The 19528-nt window shown below is 48.9% G+C and overlaps 1 protein-coding gene across 1 annotated transcript; it reads right to left on the bottom strand.

The window, feature by feature from the left end:
• Positions 1–4165: 4165 nt before the first annotated feature.
• On the bottom strand, positions 4166–18467 carry LOC122493781 (SIGLEC family-like protein 1). The gene is made up of 6 exons (XM_043598376.1): positions 18082–18467; positions 11945–12230; positions 11315–11596; positions 11066–11168; positions 6151–6289; positions 4166–5287 (listed from the first exon to the last, which is right to left on the bottom strand). Exons 2-6 carry the CDS (start codon positions 11964–11966, stop codon positions 5141–5143), a joined length of 693 nt encoding a protein of 230 aa, XP_043454311.1. The 5' UTR covers positions 11967–12230; positions 18082–18467; the 3' UTR covers positions 4166–5140.
• Between the last annotated feature and the right edge of the window lie 1061 nt (positions 18468–19528).

Here is a 19528-nt window from a genome sequence, read left to right on the forward strand (position 1 = left end):
GAATAATTTCTCCATGCCTTCCCCATCCGCCAGGGCTCCCTAGGGCTGCTGGAACAAATTGCCAAAAACATGGAAGCTTAGAAGCACACACGCTGTTCCCTCCCGGTTTTGGAGACCAGCAGTCCGACACTGATGTCCCCCGGGGCCAAAATCAAGATGTCAACAAAGCCATACTCCCTCCGGAGGCTTCTGGGGCTGGGTGGGGGAGAATCTGTCCCCTGCCTCTGTCAGCTTCTGGTTGCCACCTGCACGTTCCTTGGCTTGTGGCTGTGTGGCTCCAAGCTCCGCCCCTCACGTAAGGGTACCTATGATTGTATTTAGGGCCCACTTGGATCATCCAGGATAATCCCCTCAGGATCCTTCATTCAATCACATCTGAAAAGACCATTTTTCCTTCGTAGAGTAGCGTCCATGGGTTCCAGGGATTAGGATCTGGTATCTTTGGGGGCCATTACTCGGCCTCACACTACATGTCCCCTCTATCCTCCACGCCCCTGGTCCATGCCTGGGAGGCTGACCTCTACTGACCACATCAGCAAGCTCCCCTGCCCTTTGACCTCAAGGCGGGTTTGGCCAGAGAGAGGCACAGGCTGAATGCCGGAGGGTGGGTGGCCAGAGAATGCTGTCTTCCGTGCCTGCTAGCAGCCTTCCTTGGTTCCTGTCTGGTGGCCCCTGGGGGCCACAGCACTGCTCTCAGCGGTGGGGGGAAACACAGGCACCGGGGGCAACGGGTTGTCTCTGGGCACTGGGATGAGGCCAGGGTTTTGCTTTTTCGTTCTGTTCCCCTTTGTAACTTGCTCCCGCAAAACCTCTTTGAAAATGAGTAATTCATTAAAGCCCAAAGTTGGAAGCTCAAATAAAAGTATGTGGTCTTGGAAGGGGCCCATGCCTCGTGTTTGTGGGTTCTCAAGGGGCTCTTGGTTGGGTCCTGAGGGAACTGCAGCATCCTTCTGGAGATTTTTTTTTTAAGTTTATTTTGAGAGAGAGAGAGAGTGCACAAGGGGGGGACGGCAGAGAGAGAGGGAGAGAAAGAATCCCAAGTAGGCTCCACGCTGTCAGCACAGAGCCCGATGTGGGGCTCGAACCCATGAATCATGAGATTATGACCCGAGCTGAAATCAAGAGTGGGATGCTTAACCCACACTGAGCCACCCAGGCATCCCCCCCCCCCCCCCCGCTTCTGGAGAATTCTTGCATTGGCGTTTTCCTCTCTGCAGACACACCAGGCACTCATCCCCCAGGCCTTTGCTCACCTCTGTTCTCTGCCTGGATTCTCTTCTTCCAAGATCTTCACCTCCTCTGAGAGACCTTCCACGGCCACCCTTGGCCAAGCAGGGACACCCACTGTTTTCCCTATCTCCCCTTACCTGTCATGCATCCTGCTTACTTATTCTAGTCTGCTTACCTTGCCCAGTCTTTCTCCCTTACCAGGCTCTAAGCTCCCCAAGGGAGCCCCCAAGGGACCATCTCTGTCTCATTCAGCACCACGTCCCCAGTCTCTTACACACAGCAGGCTCTCAATACACTTTTGGAAAGTTTTTAAGTTTATTTTGAGAAAGAGCATGAGCGGGGGAGGGGCAGAGAGAGAGGGAGAAGGAGGATCCCAAGCAGGCTCTGTGCTGACAGCAGAGAGCCTGATGTGGGGCTCGAACTCACGAACCATGCGATCATGACCTGAGCCGAAATCGAAAGTTGGATGCTTAACTGATTGAGCCACCCAGGAGCCCCTCTATACATTTTTTAAAAGAATAAATAACCCCTGGGGCTTCTGAGTGGCTCAGTTGGCTAAGTATCCAACTCTTGGTTTCAGCTCAGGTCATGATCTCTCAGTTTATGGGTTCGAGCCCTGCGTTGGGCTCTGTGCTGACAGTGTAGAGCCTGCTTAGGATTCTCTCTTTCTCAAAGGAAAAAAAAAACAACAACAAAAAAACCTCCTTACGCTCTTCATCAGCTTCCTCCCCACGAAAGGTCAGGTACGATCACCCACTTTGTAACTGCCACTGTCATGTCCCTGGAAATGTGCTTGGGTGTTATTAATATCAGTTGAAGATACTCACTGCTCCAGGCAGGGCGGGTAGGGGGTGGCCGAGCACTGGCTCCCATGTCTCTATCTGTGCTCATCAGGCAGGCTCCTTAACCTCTCTGAGTCTCCTTGTCCCTCCCTACAGCATGGAAATAATAATAGCATCCACCTCCCAGCACTGGGGTGGGGATCAAACGGTGGGGTCAGTTTTACGCGTGAATTTGGCTAGGGCCAGAGGTCCCCATCAGTCACACCGCCACCTAGTGTTGCCCGAAAGGTATTTCGTGGGTGTGACTGACATCTTTACTCAGTCGAGATAATTCTCAATAATCTGGGTGGGCTTGATTCAATCAGTTGAAAGGTCTTCAGAGCAGATTGGATTCCCAGGAGACGAAATTCGGCTGGGGGACAATAGCTTCACGAGCCCGAGAGCCTCCTGACGGCCTGCCCTCCGGATGTCAGGCGTGCCTAGCCAGCCCCACAGCCACATAAGCCAATTCCTTGCAATATATCTCTCTTTTTTTTCAATGTTTGTTTATTTTTGAGACAGAGAGAGACAGAGTGTGAGTGGGGGAGAGACAGACAGAGAGGGAGACCCAGAATCCGAAGCAGGGTCCGGGCACAGAGCCCGATGCGGGGCTCGAACCCACCAACTGCGAGATCATGACCTGAGCCGAAGTCGGGCGCTTAACCAACGGAGCCACCCAGGAGCCCCACAATAAATCTCTTCATATGGACCGGCTACTGGTTGTTTCCTGGGCTGGACTCTGGTGGATACAAATGGGAGGATGTTGATGGGCTTAGAACAGGACCTGGAGCAAAGAGCTCAAACCGACGAGAGCTGCCAGCCGGGGGCCCTCAACGTCCCGCGGTGCCAGGTAGCCGGGAACACGTTCCCCCCTCACAGCGACGCAGGAGGTTATGGTCCCATTCCGCAGATGAAGCTGGGGGTAGGGCAGCGCTGGGGTCCCGACACAGGTAGCCCAGCCCCGGCGGCGCGCGGCGGCTGATCCCGAAGCTCCATGCTCTCTCGGCCCTGCTGCAGTGACCGCGGGGGATCCCTCCGCTGGAGAGGCAGGGACAGTGGCAGCTCTGTCCGCCATCCTCCAAGCGCAGCTCGGTGCGGGCACACAGGGGTTAACTGAGCCTGGAACCGGGCTGGGGGAGGGCGTGTGAGATGGATGGGGAGCCAGGGACTCTGGAGAAAGAGGTCGGCCCTGCAGCCGCTCCTTGGCCGGGGATGCGTTTTCCAACCTCATCTTTGTTTGTGGAGCTGCTGCGGGCTCGCGCCCCCGCCACCCCCACCCTGCCACTCCCCCACGGGGACAGTCCGTTTTTCCTGAACTAGGTATCGCCGTGTCTGGGAGTCCTTAACCCGCTGGCCGCTGAAGTTGAACTTGCCATGTGTGCCCTCCAAGCATCAGTCCCTCTAGCTTCTCTGGAGAGCGGGCTGGGTGACTCCTCGGGCCCAGCCGGTGGCGTTTTGCCCGGCTCCTTTCTCCCTGTCGTCGCCCCCTTGCGGGAGCGCTAGGGCTCCTGCCTCCTAGCTTCCCTCCTGTGGCTCCCCTGCCTCCAGCACGTCTGCCCAGCGCGACGGCAATGCTCCGGCTCCCAGCTGGGGCCACACGCTCTCTTCCCAGGGCTGGCCCCTGTCCCTCCCCCTTCCAGAGGCTCCCCCTATGCAGCCCTGGCTGCGCAGCACCTGGACCTCACTCATCTGTGTTCCCAGCCCAGGGCCTGGCACACGGGGCCACTGCAGTCATTTGTGGCAGACGAGTGGACGAATTCCTGGAACGTCCTTCTCCACCCAAATAATTCTTCCTCATTCTTCCAGACCCAAGCCTCTTCCCAAGGTCTGGGGATTGTTTCCACTGGGCAAGGCGCTGGCATTCTGAATGACCACACCTCCTTTGGGCAGGAGGTGTGTTTAGAGAAAAGGTGTCTCCTCCAGGTCTATGCTTCTGATCAGACTTGCAAGTGATAGGTCCACACGGGGCTTTACATGGATCTATGCTCTTTTTTTTTTAAGTTTACTTATTTTTAGAGAGAGAGAGAGTGTACGAGTGGGAAAGGACAGAGAGGGAGAGAGAGAATCCCAACACTGTCAGCACAGAGCCTGACGAACCATGAGATCACGACCTGAGCCAAAATCGAGTTGGATGCCTAAATGACTGAGCCACGCAGGCGCCCCAGGACCCATGGTGCTTTTTAAACACTGTTACTAACGTGTGTGAATCCAGAAATTTCACACTAGAATCTAGGTGTCTGGATTCTTCTGAAAATACAGAGATAGATAGGTAGAGAATGGATAGATGATAGATATAGATAGACAGACAGTCAGAGGTAGAGGACAGATAGATTAAAACAAAAACCAGAAGACCCAGCAGTTCAGATCTCATTCCTGCCGGGAGGTAAGAGCTGGAGCTGAGTTCGCTGTTGCTGGCACCCCCTTCAGGTGGGGAGCCTGCTCTCAAGATGGACCAGGTCCCCACCAGGCCAACAGCACCCATTTTGTTACCTGCAGGGCCAATGTGGGCTTTTGATTTTGCAACCTGTGCACTAGAATCTTAGTGCAGGAGAAAATGGCCAGGGACGGGGAGAGCTGCTCCAGGGACCAAAGGTCCTGGGATGGAGGGGTCCTGAGCAGTGCACAGTGTTGCTGTGTGGCCTGAGGCACTCTGAGGCTGTTTCCCCGTTTGCAATGTGGGGGTGTGGAGGACGGGCTTCATGATCCCCCGTGTCCCTGCAGAGAGGCCTCTGGGGCTTCTTTAGCGTTTCGGGCGCTTCCCTCCCACAGCTCCCCGTTTCTCTCTGCAGAACGCCGAGGGCGGATTTGCTTGGTAGCGCCCGAGGCCTCAGGAGGGTGTCACTCTGGGTCACAGTGCCCGTGTGGCCTCTGCCACAGCATTAGCACATTTCCTAGTACTGCCTCCCCCCAGGCCCCTCTGTCCATTCTCCGTGCTCCTGCATGTCCGCCTGCCGGCCCAGACCGTGTGGCTCAAGGGCAGGAAGCAGGTGTGTCCCTGGTGGGGGCTGACCAAGAGGCCCAGCACCCAGGAGTCTTTGGGGGGATGTCTGCCCAGGGAATGCGTGAGCTCCTAGCAGTGGTCTCCGGTCTTAGAGTCTCAAAGTCGCTGCTCCTGCCCTGTAGGTCTGTGAGGTCTGGCTGGGCCGGTCGGTCTCCGCATCTTCGATCCATGCATGTGTCTTGATCCGTCTGGGAGTCTGTCTGTCCATGGTCTGTCCTCTCTTGGGAGCCCTAGACTGTGAGAAAACCAGGTCCTGGTGTTCCCCTGCCCTGGCCAAGCCCTTCCCCTTTCTGGGTCCCCATCAATAGAGGATACAAATAGCTGAATTGTGCCCGCCCACCGCCAAATTCATATGTTGAAGCCCTAATCCCCAGCACCAGGCGACTGCATTTGGAGACAGGGCCTTTATAAAGAGATGATTAAGTTAACATGAGGCCATTAGGGTGGGCCCTAATCCATTATGACTGGTGTCCTCATACAAAGAGATTAGGACACAGATGCACACAGGGAAGGCCACGTGAGGATGCAGGGAGAAGGTGGCCGTCTATAAGTCAGGGAGAGAGGCCTTCAAAGGAGCCAGCCCTGCGGACGCTTTGATCTTGGTCTTCTGGCCTCTGGCACTGTGAAGATAAACTTGTGTGGTTTAAGCTCCCCAGTCTGTGGTACTCTGTTATGGCAGCTCCGAGTAGACTGAGAAGGCCCCACTCTCTGGTACTGACTGTTCTCTCCCAGCAGGGCAGCAGCCACTTGTGGCCAAGGCTGCCTCCCCAGGTGGGGCAGGGGCTGGGCCTGGAGCCCCTCAGGGTCCTCACCATCCATGGCATGGACTTGGCTTGAAGAACTAGACAGACACTCTGTTCAGGCCCAGCCCTGCCAGTGGCCATGACTCGCAATGCGCAGGAGAGATTGCCGCCCTCTGGGCTCTGACCCTGGGGGGCTGGGTTCACAGGTCCAGGGACCCCTGAGAATCCTTGTTTCTAACCAGTGTTCCCCAGTGGTGCTGCTAGGCAGTGGGTGAGTTCCGGCAGCTTGTGGAGATCAGCTGGCGTCAGCTGTGCAGCAGCCTGGCTGGTGGCCCTGTGAAGCCCAGGGACTTACTTCCAATTGAGGCCCAGGAGTTTTGGCTTCAGACTCCATGGCTGTTTCTGGCTCTTCCGGCAGCTCTGGCTTCTGGATAATTGGGGTCTCTCTGGCCTTGGGAATGTGCCTGTCCTCCCACCATTTAAGAATCTTCACTCTAGGGCAACAAGCCTTGTGGTTAATACTGTGCTTAGTCTCCCCCCACCCCCTCCCCGTTCCCTGGGCTGGGGGTCAGAAGACCAATTTTCCCTCCATTTGCTGGTTCTGTGACCAGCACTGCACTCCCCTCATCAAATGCAGATACAAATCCCTATTCTCTTGAGCTGGATCCTCTTCCTAGCCTCTTTCCTGGCCTCATGCCCCAGAGATGGCTTGCAACTCCCCTGCTCCTGGCCCTCCCATGGCTCCCCAGCACTCCCAGCACAAAGTCCCAGCCCTCCCGCTCAGTGGCCCTCCACAGCTGTGCCTCTCCTCAGCTTCTCTTCCAGCCCTCTAATGTCTCAATATGTATACGATTTTTTTTTCCTAGACAAATCTTTTTTGCACCTTTCCTCTTAGTATTTTTGGCATATGTGTGCATATTAGTACACAGAGAGCTTCCTTCATCTTTTTTACAACTGCATAGTGCTCTGTTGTTAAGACGTACCATTGATTACACGACTGGTCCCTCTCTTTCTTGCCCTGGCAATGGCAACCACCCTGCTCACTGGTTCCCCTGCTGTGCCCAGTCTGGCTCTTCCCAAGGAGTGGGCATGCACGTGGGATTTTGTTTGTATTCAGGTATGGTGAAGCCAACAAATTGAGGGATGACTGCCATTGAAGACACTTTGTTATTCAAAGTTTCTGAGAGGGGGCACCCTGTGCCACACAAGGCCACACGGGGAAGCACTGGGGTCAGTCAGGAAGGGGAAGGAGTGAGGGGGAAGCATGTGTAGGAGCTTTAATTATGGTTTCCATGGGACTGGAACAGCACAGTACACAGATTTAGGACTGGCCCACCAAAGTACTTTATCCACCTGGACAGGTCATTAGTTGAGGATGGGCCTGTGACTCAAGCAGGGACAATCAGAGTCTTCTCTGGGATTGATGTATCACCAAGAAGAAGACAAGTTCTATTTCAGCTAGAGTTGCTGAGATCAGAGAATATAATCATGGGGCTGCTTTGGCCATCTTGCCACTAGGTGGAAGGAAAGAGCCTCCAGAGGTCAAGTGAACACAGAAGAAAGCAGAACAAAGACACGGAGACAGCAGACTCTTAATAACGTCATGTGTGGGGTGCCTGGGTGGCTCCGTTGGTTAAGCATCTAACTCTTGATTTTGGCTCAGGTCATGATCTCATGGTTTGTGAGACTGAGCCCCACATCAGGCTCTGTGCCGACAGTGCGGAGCCTGCTTGGGATTCTCTCTCTCCCTCCTCTCTCTCTGCTCCTCCCCTGCTTGCTCTCTGTCTCAAAATAAATAAATAAACATAAAACAATTAAAAGAAAAAAAGGTAACTGAGGTAAAATGAGCTCATATTGATGGGCCCTAATTGATAGGGCTGTATTTGGATAGGGCCTTCAGTGAGGTGTAAGTTAAATTGAGGCACCCAATTTCAATTATGAAGCCCCCATAATCCAATATGACTGGTGTCCTTGTAAGAGGGACAGACAGGGGTGTGCTTGCACACAGGGATGACCAGGTGAAGAGGCAAGAGGGTGGCCATCTGCAAGCCAAGGAGAAGAGTCTCAGGAGAAACCAAGCCTGCTGGCACTTTGATCTTGGACTTTCAGCCTCCAGAACCATGAGAAAATGAATCTCTGCTGTTGAAGTCTTCGACTTAACAGATGGTCAATATGTTCCTGTAGCAGATTACAGATGGCTGCAAGTTTCTGGCACTCTTCCCATGGAGAAATGGGGTCTCAAGTTTTCTCTTCCCTTTGAATCTTGGCTAGGTTATGACTTGCTCAAAGAGAATATGATGGAAGTGACACTCTGTTAATTCCAGGCATAGCCTTAAAGAGGGCTGGTGACTTCTGCCTTGGAAGAGACCATGATAAAAGAGGCCCTGATACTCCATGGAAAGTGAGAGGGGCCCAGATGAGCCCAGCCTTCTGGCTGTCCCCAGAAAAATGTCAGGCACATGAATGAAGGCACCTTGGACTTTCCAGCCCAGCCAGCCCAGCCGCTAGATAAATACCAAGTGACCTCTGTGGATACCACGGAAGCTGAAGAATCATTCAGGTGGGACCCCATTGTTTAAGGTCGCTAAGTTTAGGGGACTGTGATATAGCAACAAATAACTGTTCTTCGTTCCTTGAGCTTGCTGAATTCAGCTCTCGTCACTCACAACTGGAAGAGTCCTGACTAATGTGACTTATCTCCTTAAACCATTATCCCATATGCATCATCTGTCGAAACTTCCACCTATGACAGTTTAAACCATGATAACCCCATGCTCTGCCTAGTTCTGTTCTATTCAGCTTTCTTTTTAAGTTTATTTATTTTGAGAGAGAGTAGAAACGTGCACGTGAGCATGGGAGGGGCAGAAAGTTGGGAGGGGGAAGAGAGAGAATCCCAAGCAAGCTCCACGCTGGCAGCACAGAGTCCAATGTGGGGCTCAGTCTCATGAACCATGAGATCATGACCTGAGCCGAAACCAAGAGTCAGACAACTGACTGAGCCACCCAGAATCCCCTGTTCTGTTCAGCTTTCTTGGGCTCTTATCTAGTCTTGTGTTTCTGTTTTTTGATCTCACAGATGGAGGCTTCAGATCCAAGACGCCACACTCTATGCCTGTGAAGGCCCTCCTGGTTTCTCTTCCTTATTGCCCTCCCCACCGGGTACAACAGCTGTCCACTTGAGTGCCCTCTCCCTCCGGCTTCCACAGTCTCTTTGGTCTCCCATCCTGTCACCCTTCCATGGCACCCTGCCTGTAAAGACCCGAACCCAGATCAATGCTGCCATTCACCCCTTTTCTTCCAATGACAGCTGCTGGGAGGAAACACGACATAGCAATGATGCTTGGTGCTGCTAACAATGAGCAACCTGCAGTCACCACTGGGCCTCTGTTGCTGGTCACCAATTGTTTTCCTTGCTCTTGTGCGGATCCCACTCATTCTCTTCAGTGGCCATTCCAACCACCTCACCATCATTACCATTCTTCCTGATCCCTTCCCCCCACCCCTGCCCCCACCCACGTCATTTTCAGCAGACAACCTCGCCATACTTCTTTGCTGTGAAAAAAAAAAAAACCCATGTGTAGGAGGGCCTTACCCCCACCCCAACCAGAATCATAAACACCACCTAAAGTGAACAAGAAAGATACAGAACATCTGCCATTGGATCCTGAGAATAATTTTGAGAGCAAGGATAACTGGCTGTCTCAGACAGTGCCATTTCAGTGGCTTGGTGCTGGAGAGCAGACAGCAAGGGACTGAAGAATGTAAGAGTGAGGAGAATCAGGCAGCGGGTATAAGCTATTCTCTCTCAAAAAAATTGGATGGTACATAGGAGGAGTTTGTGGGGCTGACGCAGGAGAGATTTGGGCATGTTTATATCTTTTAGAGAAAGAGCCAGTAAAGAAAGAATGATTTAAAATTTAAGAGACAGAAGGGATGATTAATGGAGTGTGGAGGAGATGGATTCCCAGGCAAAGGAGGTGAGGCTAACCTTGGACAGGAAGAGGGATGCCTCTTTCTCTGAAAAAGGCAAGGAGTAAATCACCAGTGCCAGTGGCAATAACTGTAGGTGTTGGGGAGTTGCTTTTTTTTCCTATGAAGTAGGTAAAACTTATTGCTGAGAGTGAGGGGGAGGAGATAAGAGAGTTGGGGAAGGAAAGAAAACATCTGTGATACTGACAGAGTTGTCTGTTGAGGAAAGCTCCCCAAGGGTGGGTGGGAAGATTTCTAGGCGGTATGGATGCTACCCTCCCCTACAAAGATGGAGATTCTGAACCAGTGGGGTCCTCTTGGTATCTCCCTTGTATGGACCTCTAACCCAGCACTTGTTCACTTGTCTACGTCCCTGGAAAATACGGGACACAGGGCAAGAGGTAAAACAGAGAAAAAAAAAAAGTCTGAGAAATATTAAATGAGAAGCCCACAGTGAAAGGAAAGGGTGGATGCAGTAATGTATGCAACAATGGCTGAAAAATTTCCAGAATTGATAAAATACACCAGATCACAGATGAAAAAGGCCAGATGTACACAACAACAAACAAACAAACAAAAAAAGATATCCACACTTAGTCACAATAGAGTAGAACCATTAGCACTGACAATATCTGAAAGCCCAGTTGCCTGGGGGGGGGGCTTGAAAATGCACCCAGTCCAGGTGCCAGGGCAAGTTTCCTGGAGTGCATGATGGGAGGGCTGTGAGCTGAGCCCTAAATGATGACTAAATTTCAGCCAGGTGAGAGAAAGGGGCAGGGATGCGAGGTGACGTGCAGAGAAGGGCACCGAGTAGAGGTCACAGTACAACTAGAGAAGATGTAAACATGATCAGTAAACCTGATTTAAAGGCTATATATCAATGGAACACTTCCTTCAACAAATATAGAATATACATTTCTTAAGCCTATGTGGAATATTTATAAAAACTACACAAAAATTGTGCCACAAAGAAAATAAAGAATTGAAATAATGCATAGTATATTCTTTCCACTTACTGGATTTAAGGTAGAAATAAAGAAAAGAGAATTATTAGAGAATGCTGTTGTGCCTGAGGAAAAAACCCATGGGTCAAAAAATCGTAATGGAAATTAGAAATATTTACCCAAGTGATACTAAAATACTTCATATTAAAATTTGTGAGATGCAGCTATAGTTGTGCTTAGAGGGAAATTTATAGCCTTAAGGCAAATACTAGAGAAGAATGGAAGGGAATGAGGGACATAAATAAATGTAGTAGGTGTTGGAAAAGGCTTGATGATGAATTTCAACCTGATACTCACGCAAGGAGGACAAGGAAGAAGAAGAACAGTGCCGATGCAATGGATCCATACACAATGCCCTGGATCAGCCCCTTCATGAACACACTGTAAACTGAACGTTTATCTGGAATCAGAGGGAAGTGAGAGTGTTTTTTCTTCTAAGGCTGTGAAGTCTGAGCTACTCCTCTTCCCTCTGGCCCTGTGCCCAGCCTCATCTTGGTCCCCAGGTGCTGTCATTCTAGCTCAGTCAGTAGTCCCCTGTGTACTTACCTGGTAGGAGGAAGATGCTTGAAGTATGGGTTCCATACTGGTTCTTCCCCTCACAGTGGAGACTCATGACTATTTCTGGCTCCCCTATGAGGCTGATGGTGCTGTTGGTCCAGGGGCCAATTATGGTGGAAGTCACCTGGAAGATGTTGTCTGTGCTGTTCACATCCACAGGAACACCTTCCATCAACCACTGCACAGAGGGTGTAGGGATCCCATGGAAGGAACAGTTGCACTGTAGAGTCTTCTCCAAGGAACAAGAGGAATAGAGCAGCCTAGTGGGTGCTATGGGAAGGGAAGGTCAGCAATCAGCAAGGTATCCTGACTTCCCTTTTCTACGTCCTTCAGGACCCAGCCTTTTCCTTATTCATGATTCTCAAGGAGCTTTGGAAAGACTTTCTGGAAGCCCAGAGGAGCAGGACTTCACAGACCAGTTACCCTACATCCGCTTTCCTCATCTATCTCTGACTCTGGCTCAGCTCTTACCTCTGGCCTTCCAGCCATAGAAGCCCTGAGAAGATGTGACAGCTTCCCAGACTCCTCCCACCCAGCCCCACCCCAGGACTCAGGAATTTCTCTTGAGCCCACCAGTTCTCTCAGACTCTGCGTCTTCCTTTGCCCACCAGCACTTACAGACCGCCTGGAACATGACCATGCTACTTCTGGTCAACTTAGCTAGGGAGAAGTTCAAATAACATCTGAGAGTGGTGCCATAATCCTGAGGCTTTGGGGTGAAGTGCGGCACCAGGAGGAGGAGTTGCTGGAGCCGTCTGTGTTGGAGGAGAGAGCGGGCCAATTCCAGGAAAGGAAAAAGGCTTTGGTTTCTCTGCACAGGTGCCTTTGATGGTACAGGTCAAGGTCACAGGATCTCCAGCCACAAGAATCTCTAGGTCGTGGAGCTCTGGTTTCTGGGTCTGGCCTGAAGGGAAAGACAGACTGGGACTGAAACAAGGGATCCTCATGGACATTTAACTGATGCACAGTATTTCCAAGTTACAAAGTGGTTTCTCACCCATTAGCTTACTTGGTACTCCTCCCCTCCACCCCAATAACCTCATGGAACCCGGGATTGTTGGATTTTCACAAGTATATTTTCCTTCTCTGCACTTTGTAGGTGAGCAAATGGAGGAGACTTGCTGAAGGAGGAAGAGCTTGAACCTGGACACTGCACTCTGAAGACTGAGGGTGAGTGCATTTTCTGAGGATCTACATTGCCTATGATTCCTTACCTGTCCCCCCATCCAGACCTCCTAGGGCCAGCTCCTATGCTGTCTTCCTTCCCAATCCAACTCTCCCCTCAAGCTCTGCCCCTTCCCAGCAGATCTGTGATCATTTCCCACCTCCACCTCTTATCTGCTGGATGTTGTTGGCTAAGTCACTTCCTTTCTCTTTGCCATTTCTACTTGCAAACATAAGTTATCAATTATACCTGTGTCATTGTATTATTGTTGTAAAAATGAAATACCTAAGGTTTAAAAAGCCCAGTGCCCTGTGAGGTAAAAACCACACAATTACCAAAATGTCTTCTTGGAGTTCTTCCTTTACAAACCACCCACTGCATGAGACTGAATATCACCTGATATGGAGAGTTCAATATCCTCTCACAGGAAGAACTCTTGTGTTCTATATCTGTACAGAATAAGTGTGTCATGATGTCCCTTTTAAGTACATTATGGATCAGCAGGGTACACGCTTGTGCTTCAAGATTCCAAATAGTGTGGAATGTGCCTTTGGTGTTATCATCTATGGTAGCACTGAGTTGATTTATAGCTATGGGGGACATGATATTTTTATTAAGCCAGTAGGCCACAGGCACAGAATTGCTTGGGGATTCCTTGGGAAGTTCAAATATTCAAAAGATTATACTTCTTCCACTGGTACCTTCTTGACTTCCACCAAAACACAGAATGTAACCCCGTAGGAGAGAGATTCAAGTTGAAAAACTGACGCTAGTGCCCTCCAATATCCTACGTGTACATTAAAGGATTAACCTTACCCTAGAAAGGTTTGGCCCTTGCCCAGCTCCAGGGAGGTAACCTCTAAGCCCTTGGGATGTCTTACCTGATAAGAATGTCTATTTACTTAGGGCCCATGCCTGGTAGTCTACGTGAACAGTGTGATTTTTGGTGGGGACCTTGGGTCACATGTGGTATCAGCTTGACCTCTGAAGTAGCTGGAGACTAAGGTCACCCATGCCTGTGGGACCAGGCTCCCAATAAAAACCCTGGACACTAAAGCTCGGTGAGTTTCTCTGCTTGGCAATACTATGCATATCGCCAAGCATTACTGCCAAGAGAAGTAAATACTGTATGCACAACTCTACTGGGAAAAGACAACTGAAAGCTCATTCTTGGTCTCTCCTAGATACTGCCCTACATGCCTTTTCCCTTGCTGATTTCAATCTCCATTTGTTTGCTATAATAAACCGTAACTAAATATAACAGTTTTTGCTGAGTTCTGGGAATCTTTCTTGTGAATCATTGAACCTGAGGGTGGTCTTGTGGACCCCTAACTGCACCACCCCAATTTAGTCTTCTGGGTTTTTTGTTGTTCTTATTGTTGGTAGTAATTGTATCTTGTGAAGTTGGCCATGTAGCCCCACTTCTGAATCTTGGTTTCTCAATCAGAAAAACAGGCACAACATTACCAGTGCTGCAGTGTTGTGAGAATGAGATACATTAACCAGATGCACATGGTGCCTTATAATAATTGTAGATTGGAACTTAGCTGTTGGCTCTTAGGTCAACAATTATTCTCTTCCCTTCTTCATTTACCAGATGACAGCTCTCTCTTGTACAAAATGGATGGGTGGTGAACTTCATGGTTCTTGAGGCTACTTCTAGCAATGCCATCTTAAAATTACGGTAGTAATACTGACTTGTGTAAGTGTTTACAGATTTCTCAATACCTTCATAGAAATCAGCTTAAGCCATCCTCATGATGATTTTATTATAGTCCCTTAGACACATTGGGTAACTGGGGCTCAGAGAGGTTAAAGGCATTGGTCCAGGTTACAGAGAAAGGAGTAACAGCATCAGGCCTGGGACTGGCTTTTCACATGTTATTCACCATGCTATTTCTCTGCTCTAAGATGTGACTTAATGACACCCACCACACAGATGATGGTGTTGAGAGAGAAGATGTGTATACATTTATTACCACTAAAGTTCTAGAGTGGTGTGGCACTAAAATGGCACTAGGAGTCAGAACACCTGGGTACTCCAACAGAGAAATTTCTAGGCAAGTTGCTGAATCTCCCAGAGCCTGCTTCTTCATCTGTGAAATGAGGACAATAATTCCTCATGGAGTTATTGGGTAGATGAAATGGGACCCACAGTGGGTCACAGAATATGCACATGGAAGATGTCTATTATTTATTATTTATAAAGTACTTAATTCTCTATGTCTAACCTCTTCACCTTACTTCAGCCCTGCTTGTCTTCCACCCCCACCATACCCACCTCACCCCTACCCTTTCTTAGCTTCCTCAGACACTTCCCACCCTACCTCTCATTCCACTTACTGAACCATGACAGTGGCAATGCCATCAGCACTAACGGTCTCAGGGAAAAGAGAAGGCCAGGTCCTAGCCTGCTGCTAACTCTGGCCTCAGATCTGTATGTTGTGGAGGGCAAGATTTGGAATGGATGAGGAGAGAGTCAGCAGGAAGAGGCATGAGGTGGAGGTAGAGGTAAATTCATAGCCCACTAGGGGTTTTTGTCTCTTCAATCACTCTTAGGTTCCATTTGCCTAGAGAATCAGGAGTCTCATGGAAACAGAGGCTGAGGAGCTTCAAGGATAGAGCAGTGTCTCCATGAGTCTCTCTAGAGTCCAAATACCATGTCTTTCTTCTTTCCCCTCCAGCTGTCACCTCTGAGTCCTCCCCCTTTGAAGGACCTCAAATGCCAGGCTGAGAAGCTTGGCCTCTCTCCCAAGTTGATTAGGAAATCATGGGAACCACAGAAAGTTTTTGAACCATGGGGGAACAGGTTTGAACCATGGGGTGTCATAAAGATCACTATGGATCTGCATCAAGGAGAAAGAAATAGTTTAACAAAAAGATAATGCATCCTGAGCTGGAACCGTGGCTATGGAGGTGGAGAGGATGGGATATATTTAAGAGGTATTTGAACAATGGGGCACTAGGGTGGCTTAGTTGGTTAAGCATTTTGATTTCAGCTCAGGTCATGATCTCATTGTTCGTGAGATGGAGCCCCACATTGGGCTCTGCGCTAATAGCACAGAGCCTGCTTGGGATTCTCTTTCTCTTCCTCTCTCTCTGCCTCCACCCGACTCTCTTTCTCTCTCTCTCTCAAAATAAATAATAAATAAACTAAAAACAAAGGTATTTGAGCAATAAAAGACATTTCTATGGCTGACAGGATAAATTCCAAACCCCTTTGCCTTGCATTTGAGGCTGTCCATGATTTTGCCCCACACTTGGCCTATCTCCACTGCTCCCTTCCCTACGCTCTGCCATTCTTTGCCTGACAAAGAGGAAAGTATCTTTCCACATATGGTCCATACATTCCTGTCTCTGTATATTTACTCAGGCCACTCCCCTTTTCATGGCATCCTTCTGCAACTCTCCCTTCTGCCCACATTCAAATCCTGTCTCTCAGAATTTCTAAGTCCAGGTCAAATTTAACTTCCTTCAAGTAGCCTTCTAGGATCTCTAGAACCACAAAGAAGTCTCCCTTCCCAGACTCTCTTAAGCACCCCTATATGTCTATCTCTTTTACGGCAATGTCTCAGACAAACTCTGAGAACTGTCCTCCCTGATAACCACTCTCCGGTGTATCCCTTTATTTCAAATTTGTTCAGGTGATTAATTCCCCAGTTAAAAAAAAACCCAACAACTATATTTCTGCCTCCTGTACATCCAGAGGTGGCTCTATGGCAAAGCTGTGGCCAGTGGGCCAAGTACAAGAAAAAGGCTATTAAAATATCGACAGCAAATAAAAGCCTATCCAGCCTTTACCACATTTTCTTTACCGTCACAATTGAGCTCTGAAGAACTGTTTTCTGCATATAATCCTAGCTAATGGAATTCCAGAGCCTGGTTTTAAAAAAATAAGTTTTCATAATAAAGGAAACAAGTCTCAGAAAGAATTGAAAAAGATGTTCACTTCCCCTGCAGCTATAAATCAAAAGATATTGTTCTGCGTTATAAAAGGGCTCAAGGAATCTGATTTGATATTGTACAAAACCGAGAATGTTTATAAGAATATAATTTATGTTCTCCTTTGCAATATACAGTTTTTTATGAATATTCATGACTGTTACTGACTTGTTCTGTTCTCTGTTGATACAAATCCGCCCTTGGAAGAACAATTTAAACAAAGTGGTCTTATGAGACTCTAAAGACATTAGAAATTATTCCATGTCTTATGAAAATGATATCCAAATAAAATGGAATTCTGACCAGTTGTCTTACTTGATAATTTCTTGCTCTGGTAACAATAACATTATAACTGACAACTCTGTTTTCTTAAATTGTATACCTATCTGTTAGGATTGTACTCTTCTCTTCTCCCAAATGTACGATGCAAAATAAAAACCTTGGACTCTGCTAGATTTATTATTAAGCAAATACTTTGAGAGACTTGTTTTCTTAAAATATCAACCATGCTGAAGACTTTGGGGAGTTCTGCTTTTCTGATACTAACACCACTTTCTGCTTGTTGCTTTCTTCTCCTTCCCCTTCCCCTCTTGCTCCTCCTCCTCCTCCTTCTCTTTCCCTGGAATATGGATGTGATGCTGGAGGTGGAGCAGCCATCTGGCAACCATGAGATAGCCATAAGGATCAAAACCACAGACTGAGGATGTTGTTGACAACAGCATGAGGGTTCTGGTTCCCTGCCAGCCTGATGGAGCCGCTACATTCACCACACACAGCCTACTGTCATGCTTCCTCTTCATTTGGTTGTTTGTCTAGTTGGGAAGTTGATGAAATATCCTACCAGGGGAACTATCCAAGAGTGAGATCCTTGAGAGAAAGCCCTACATCAAACAGATCTTTGTGTCCTCCACAGAGCTTAGAAAAGTTCTTGTCTGATAAATATTCACTGAAGAAAAATGTACAAGCACAAATCGTAATGATTTTCCAACTATTTGTTTCTAGTTTAATTCCACTGTGGTTAGAAAACATACTTTATACGACTTCAATTCATTTACATTTGTTGAGGCTTGTTTTATAGCTCAGAACATAGTCTAAGTGTTCCATGAGCCCTTGACTAGAATATGTATTCTATTATTATTGGATGGAATATTCTATAAATGTCACTTAAGTCAATTTGGTTGATGGTATCTATATCCTTACTAATTTTTTCATCTGCTTGCTCAGTTACTGAAAGGGGAGATTTGCATTGTCTAGTTCTTTCTTCGGTTAGATTGGTTTTTTTTTAATTTTTGAAATTAAAAATTCTAGTTATAAATTACTTCTCAGAATTAATTGAATATAGTGATTTATTTACAACCTCAGGTCGAAGACTGAGGAGAGCTCTGTGGTGGTTCCACACTGGACTTTGCAGGTTACTCGCTGGAAGTTTTAGGCAAGTGCTGTTCCCTTTCTGGTTTCCCTCCCATTTCTCCCATCTATAAAATGAGAAGGTGTTATAGCCCAGTGTGTAATGGTCCTTCTGACTTTAAAATTCCGATCTCTCCCAATTTCTCATTCCCTTCTCCAGGGCCTGGTGCAGCCACGGGTTGTCTCCACAGGAAACCTCTTTCCCCTCCCGCTAAATGATCATTTCCTTTTCCAGACTTACCCCCTTGTCTTGGGTTCCTACAGAGCCAACCAGGGCCCGCCTCAGCAGGTCTCTGCTAGGCTACTATCCAGACAACTGACCATCCTCCTCGAGTTTGGCCGAGTGCATCACGTGATCGATTGGCCGACTCACTATCTACGGGAACTTCCTGTTTCCATAAGGAATGAACTGATTGGCTGATTTAAAGCCTCCCGACCCGCCGGATCCACCCACTGATGCGTGGAATAAGCATGTGTACAACTACTGGATGACTCACCGTGAAGGGACGAAGGGAGAGGAAGGCTAACGCATCAGGCTGACTCATAACAAGTTCAGTAGGCGGCCTGGGAGTCCCCAGCCTCACCAACGTCCGACCAGCCAGAGGTCACGTGGGGAAGCCGCCCGGCGAAGTCCCGCCCCTCAGGCCTGCCATTAGCACATGTGAATACGTCTGGAGCCAATCAGGGCCTAATGATGCACGCGGGGGCTGCTGGGACGGGGAGGGACCGTGCAGTAGAACCCTTGAGTCTCCCACGCCTGAGGCCGTCTGGAGCAAGCGGCAGTTCGTTTATCTTGAGCAGAAGGTTCTAAAACCCTACCAGCCCTGTGAACTGCAGGCCTAATCAGCCTTTAAGAGACACTCCTTCCTCAAGCCAATTCTGTGGGCAAGCAGGTGATGGGCGGTGAATTGAAAGCCATCGACCAAGGAACAAAATGCCATGTGCTCAACCCTCAGGGACGATGAGAAGGCATCTTGTGCCCCATTTCCCTTCCTGCAAGCAAGATCCCTATCACGAACAAAGCGAGACACGTGAGGAAGACCCAGCTCTTCATTCTCTTGTCCAAACCCATCCTTGACCTGTTCCCAGCCCAGTTCCCATCCTCTCTCCCATTTCTCGCCTAGATGGCATCCTCCGCTCCTAAGGACCACACGTTCATAAGTTACAGAGCACATGAGGAAATAACCCTCTGTGAGTGAGGATAGAACTTAAAACTTCTCACCAGAGCCTTTGAGGCCCTGAAAGATCTGGCACGTCCGGAGCTCACCCTTCCACCTGAGCTCCGGGGCATAGACCTGGGCTCTTAGACTCACTAAACTTCTCCCATCACAGAGCCTAGAATCTGCTGTCCCTCCGAGTAGCCCCCGATAATCCTTTTGGTCTCTCAGCCCAAATGTCACTTTCTCAGAGAGGCCTTCTCTGATCCTCTAATCCAAACTGGGTTCTTCCCCTTGTCCCTCATACTTTCTCATAGTATTATATCCTTTTTCTTCCTAGCACTTGTCAACATTGTAAGCTGCAGTTTTGTGTTTATTTCATTGTTGTTTGTGTACCTGTGTAGACCACGAGCTCCACGGAGGCAGGGCCAGTGTCTGTCTGGTTCACTCCACTACCCGGCACAAGGTGGATGCTTATATTTTTGTGGAATGTGTGAACTGCATGCCAAAGGAGTGCCCGTGCATGGGGGC

This window comes from Prionailurus bengalensis, chromosome E2 (genome assembly GCF_016509475.1).
Source record: "Prionailurus bengalensis isolate Pbe53 chromosome E2, Fcat_Pben_1.1_paternal_pri, whole genome shotgun sequence".
Lineage (NCBI taxonomy): Eukaryota > Metazoa > Chordata > Mammalia > Carnivora > Felidae > Prionailurus > Prionailurus bengalensis.

Bases quoted from the DNA above. Each gene is read 5' to 3' on its own strand.
- LOC122493781 (XM_043598376.1), bottom strand. From the start codon at position 11,966: ATGGTCATGTTCCAGGCGGTCT. The intron at 11,169-11,314 runs GTAAGTACACAG...CTCTGATTCCAG, and splicing joins AAGCATCTTCCTCCTACCAG to ATAAACGTTCAGTTTACAGT. The intron at 5,288-6,150 runs GTAAGTCCCTGG...GTTTTCTCACAG, and splicing joins CTCCTGGGCCTCAATTGGAA to TCTAGGGCTCCCAAGAGAGG.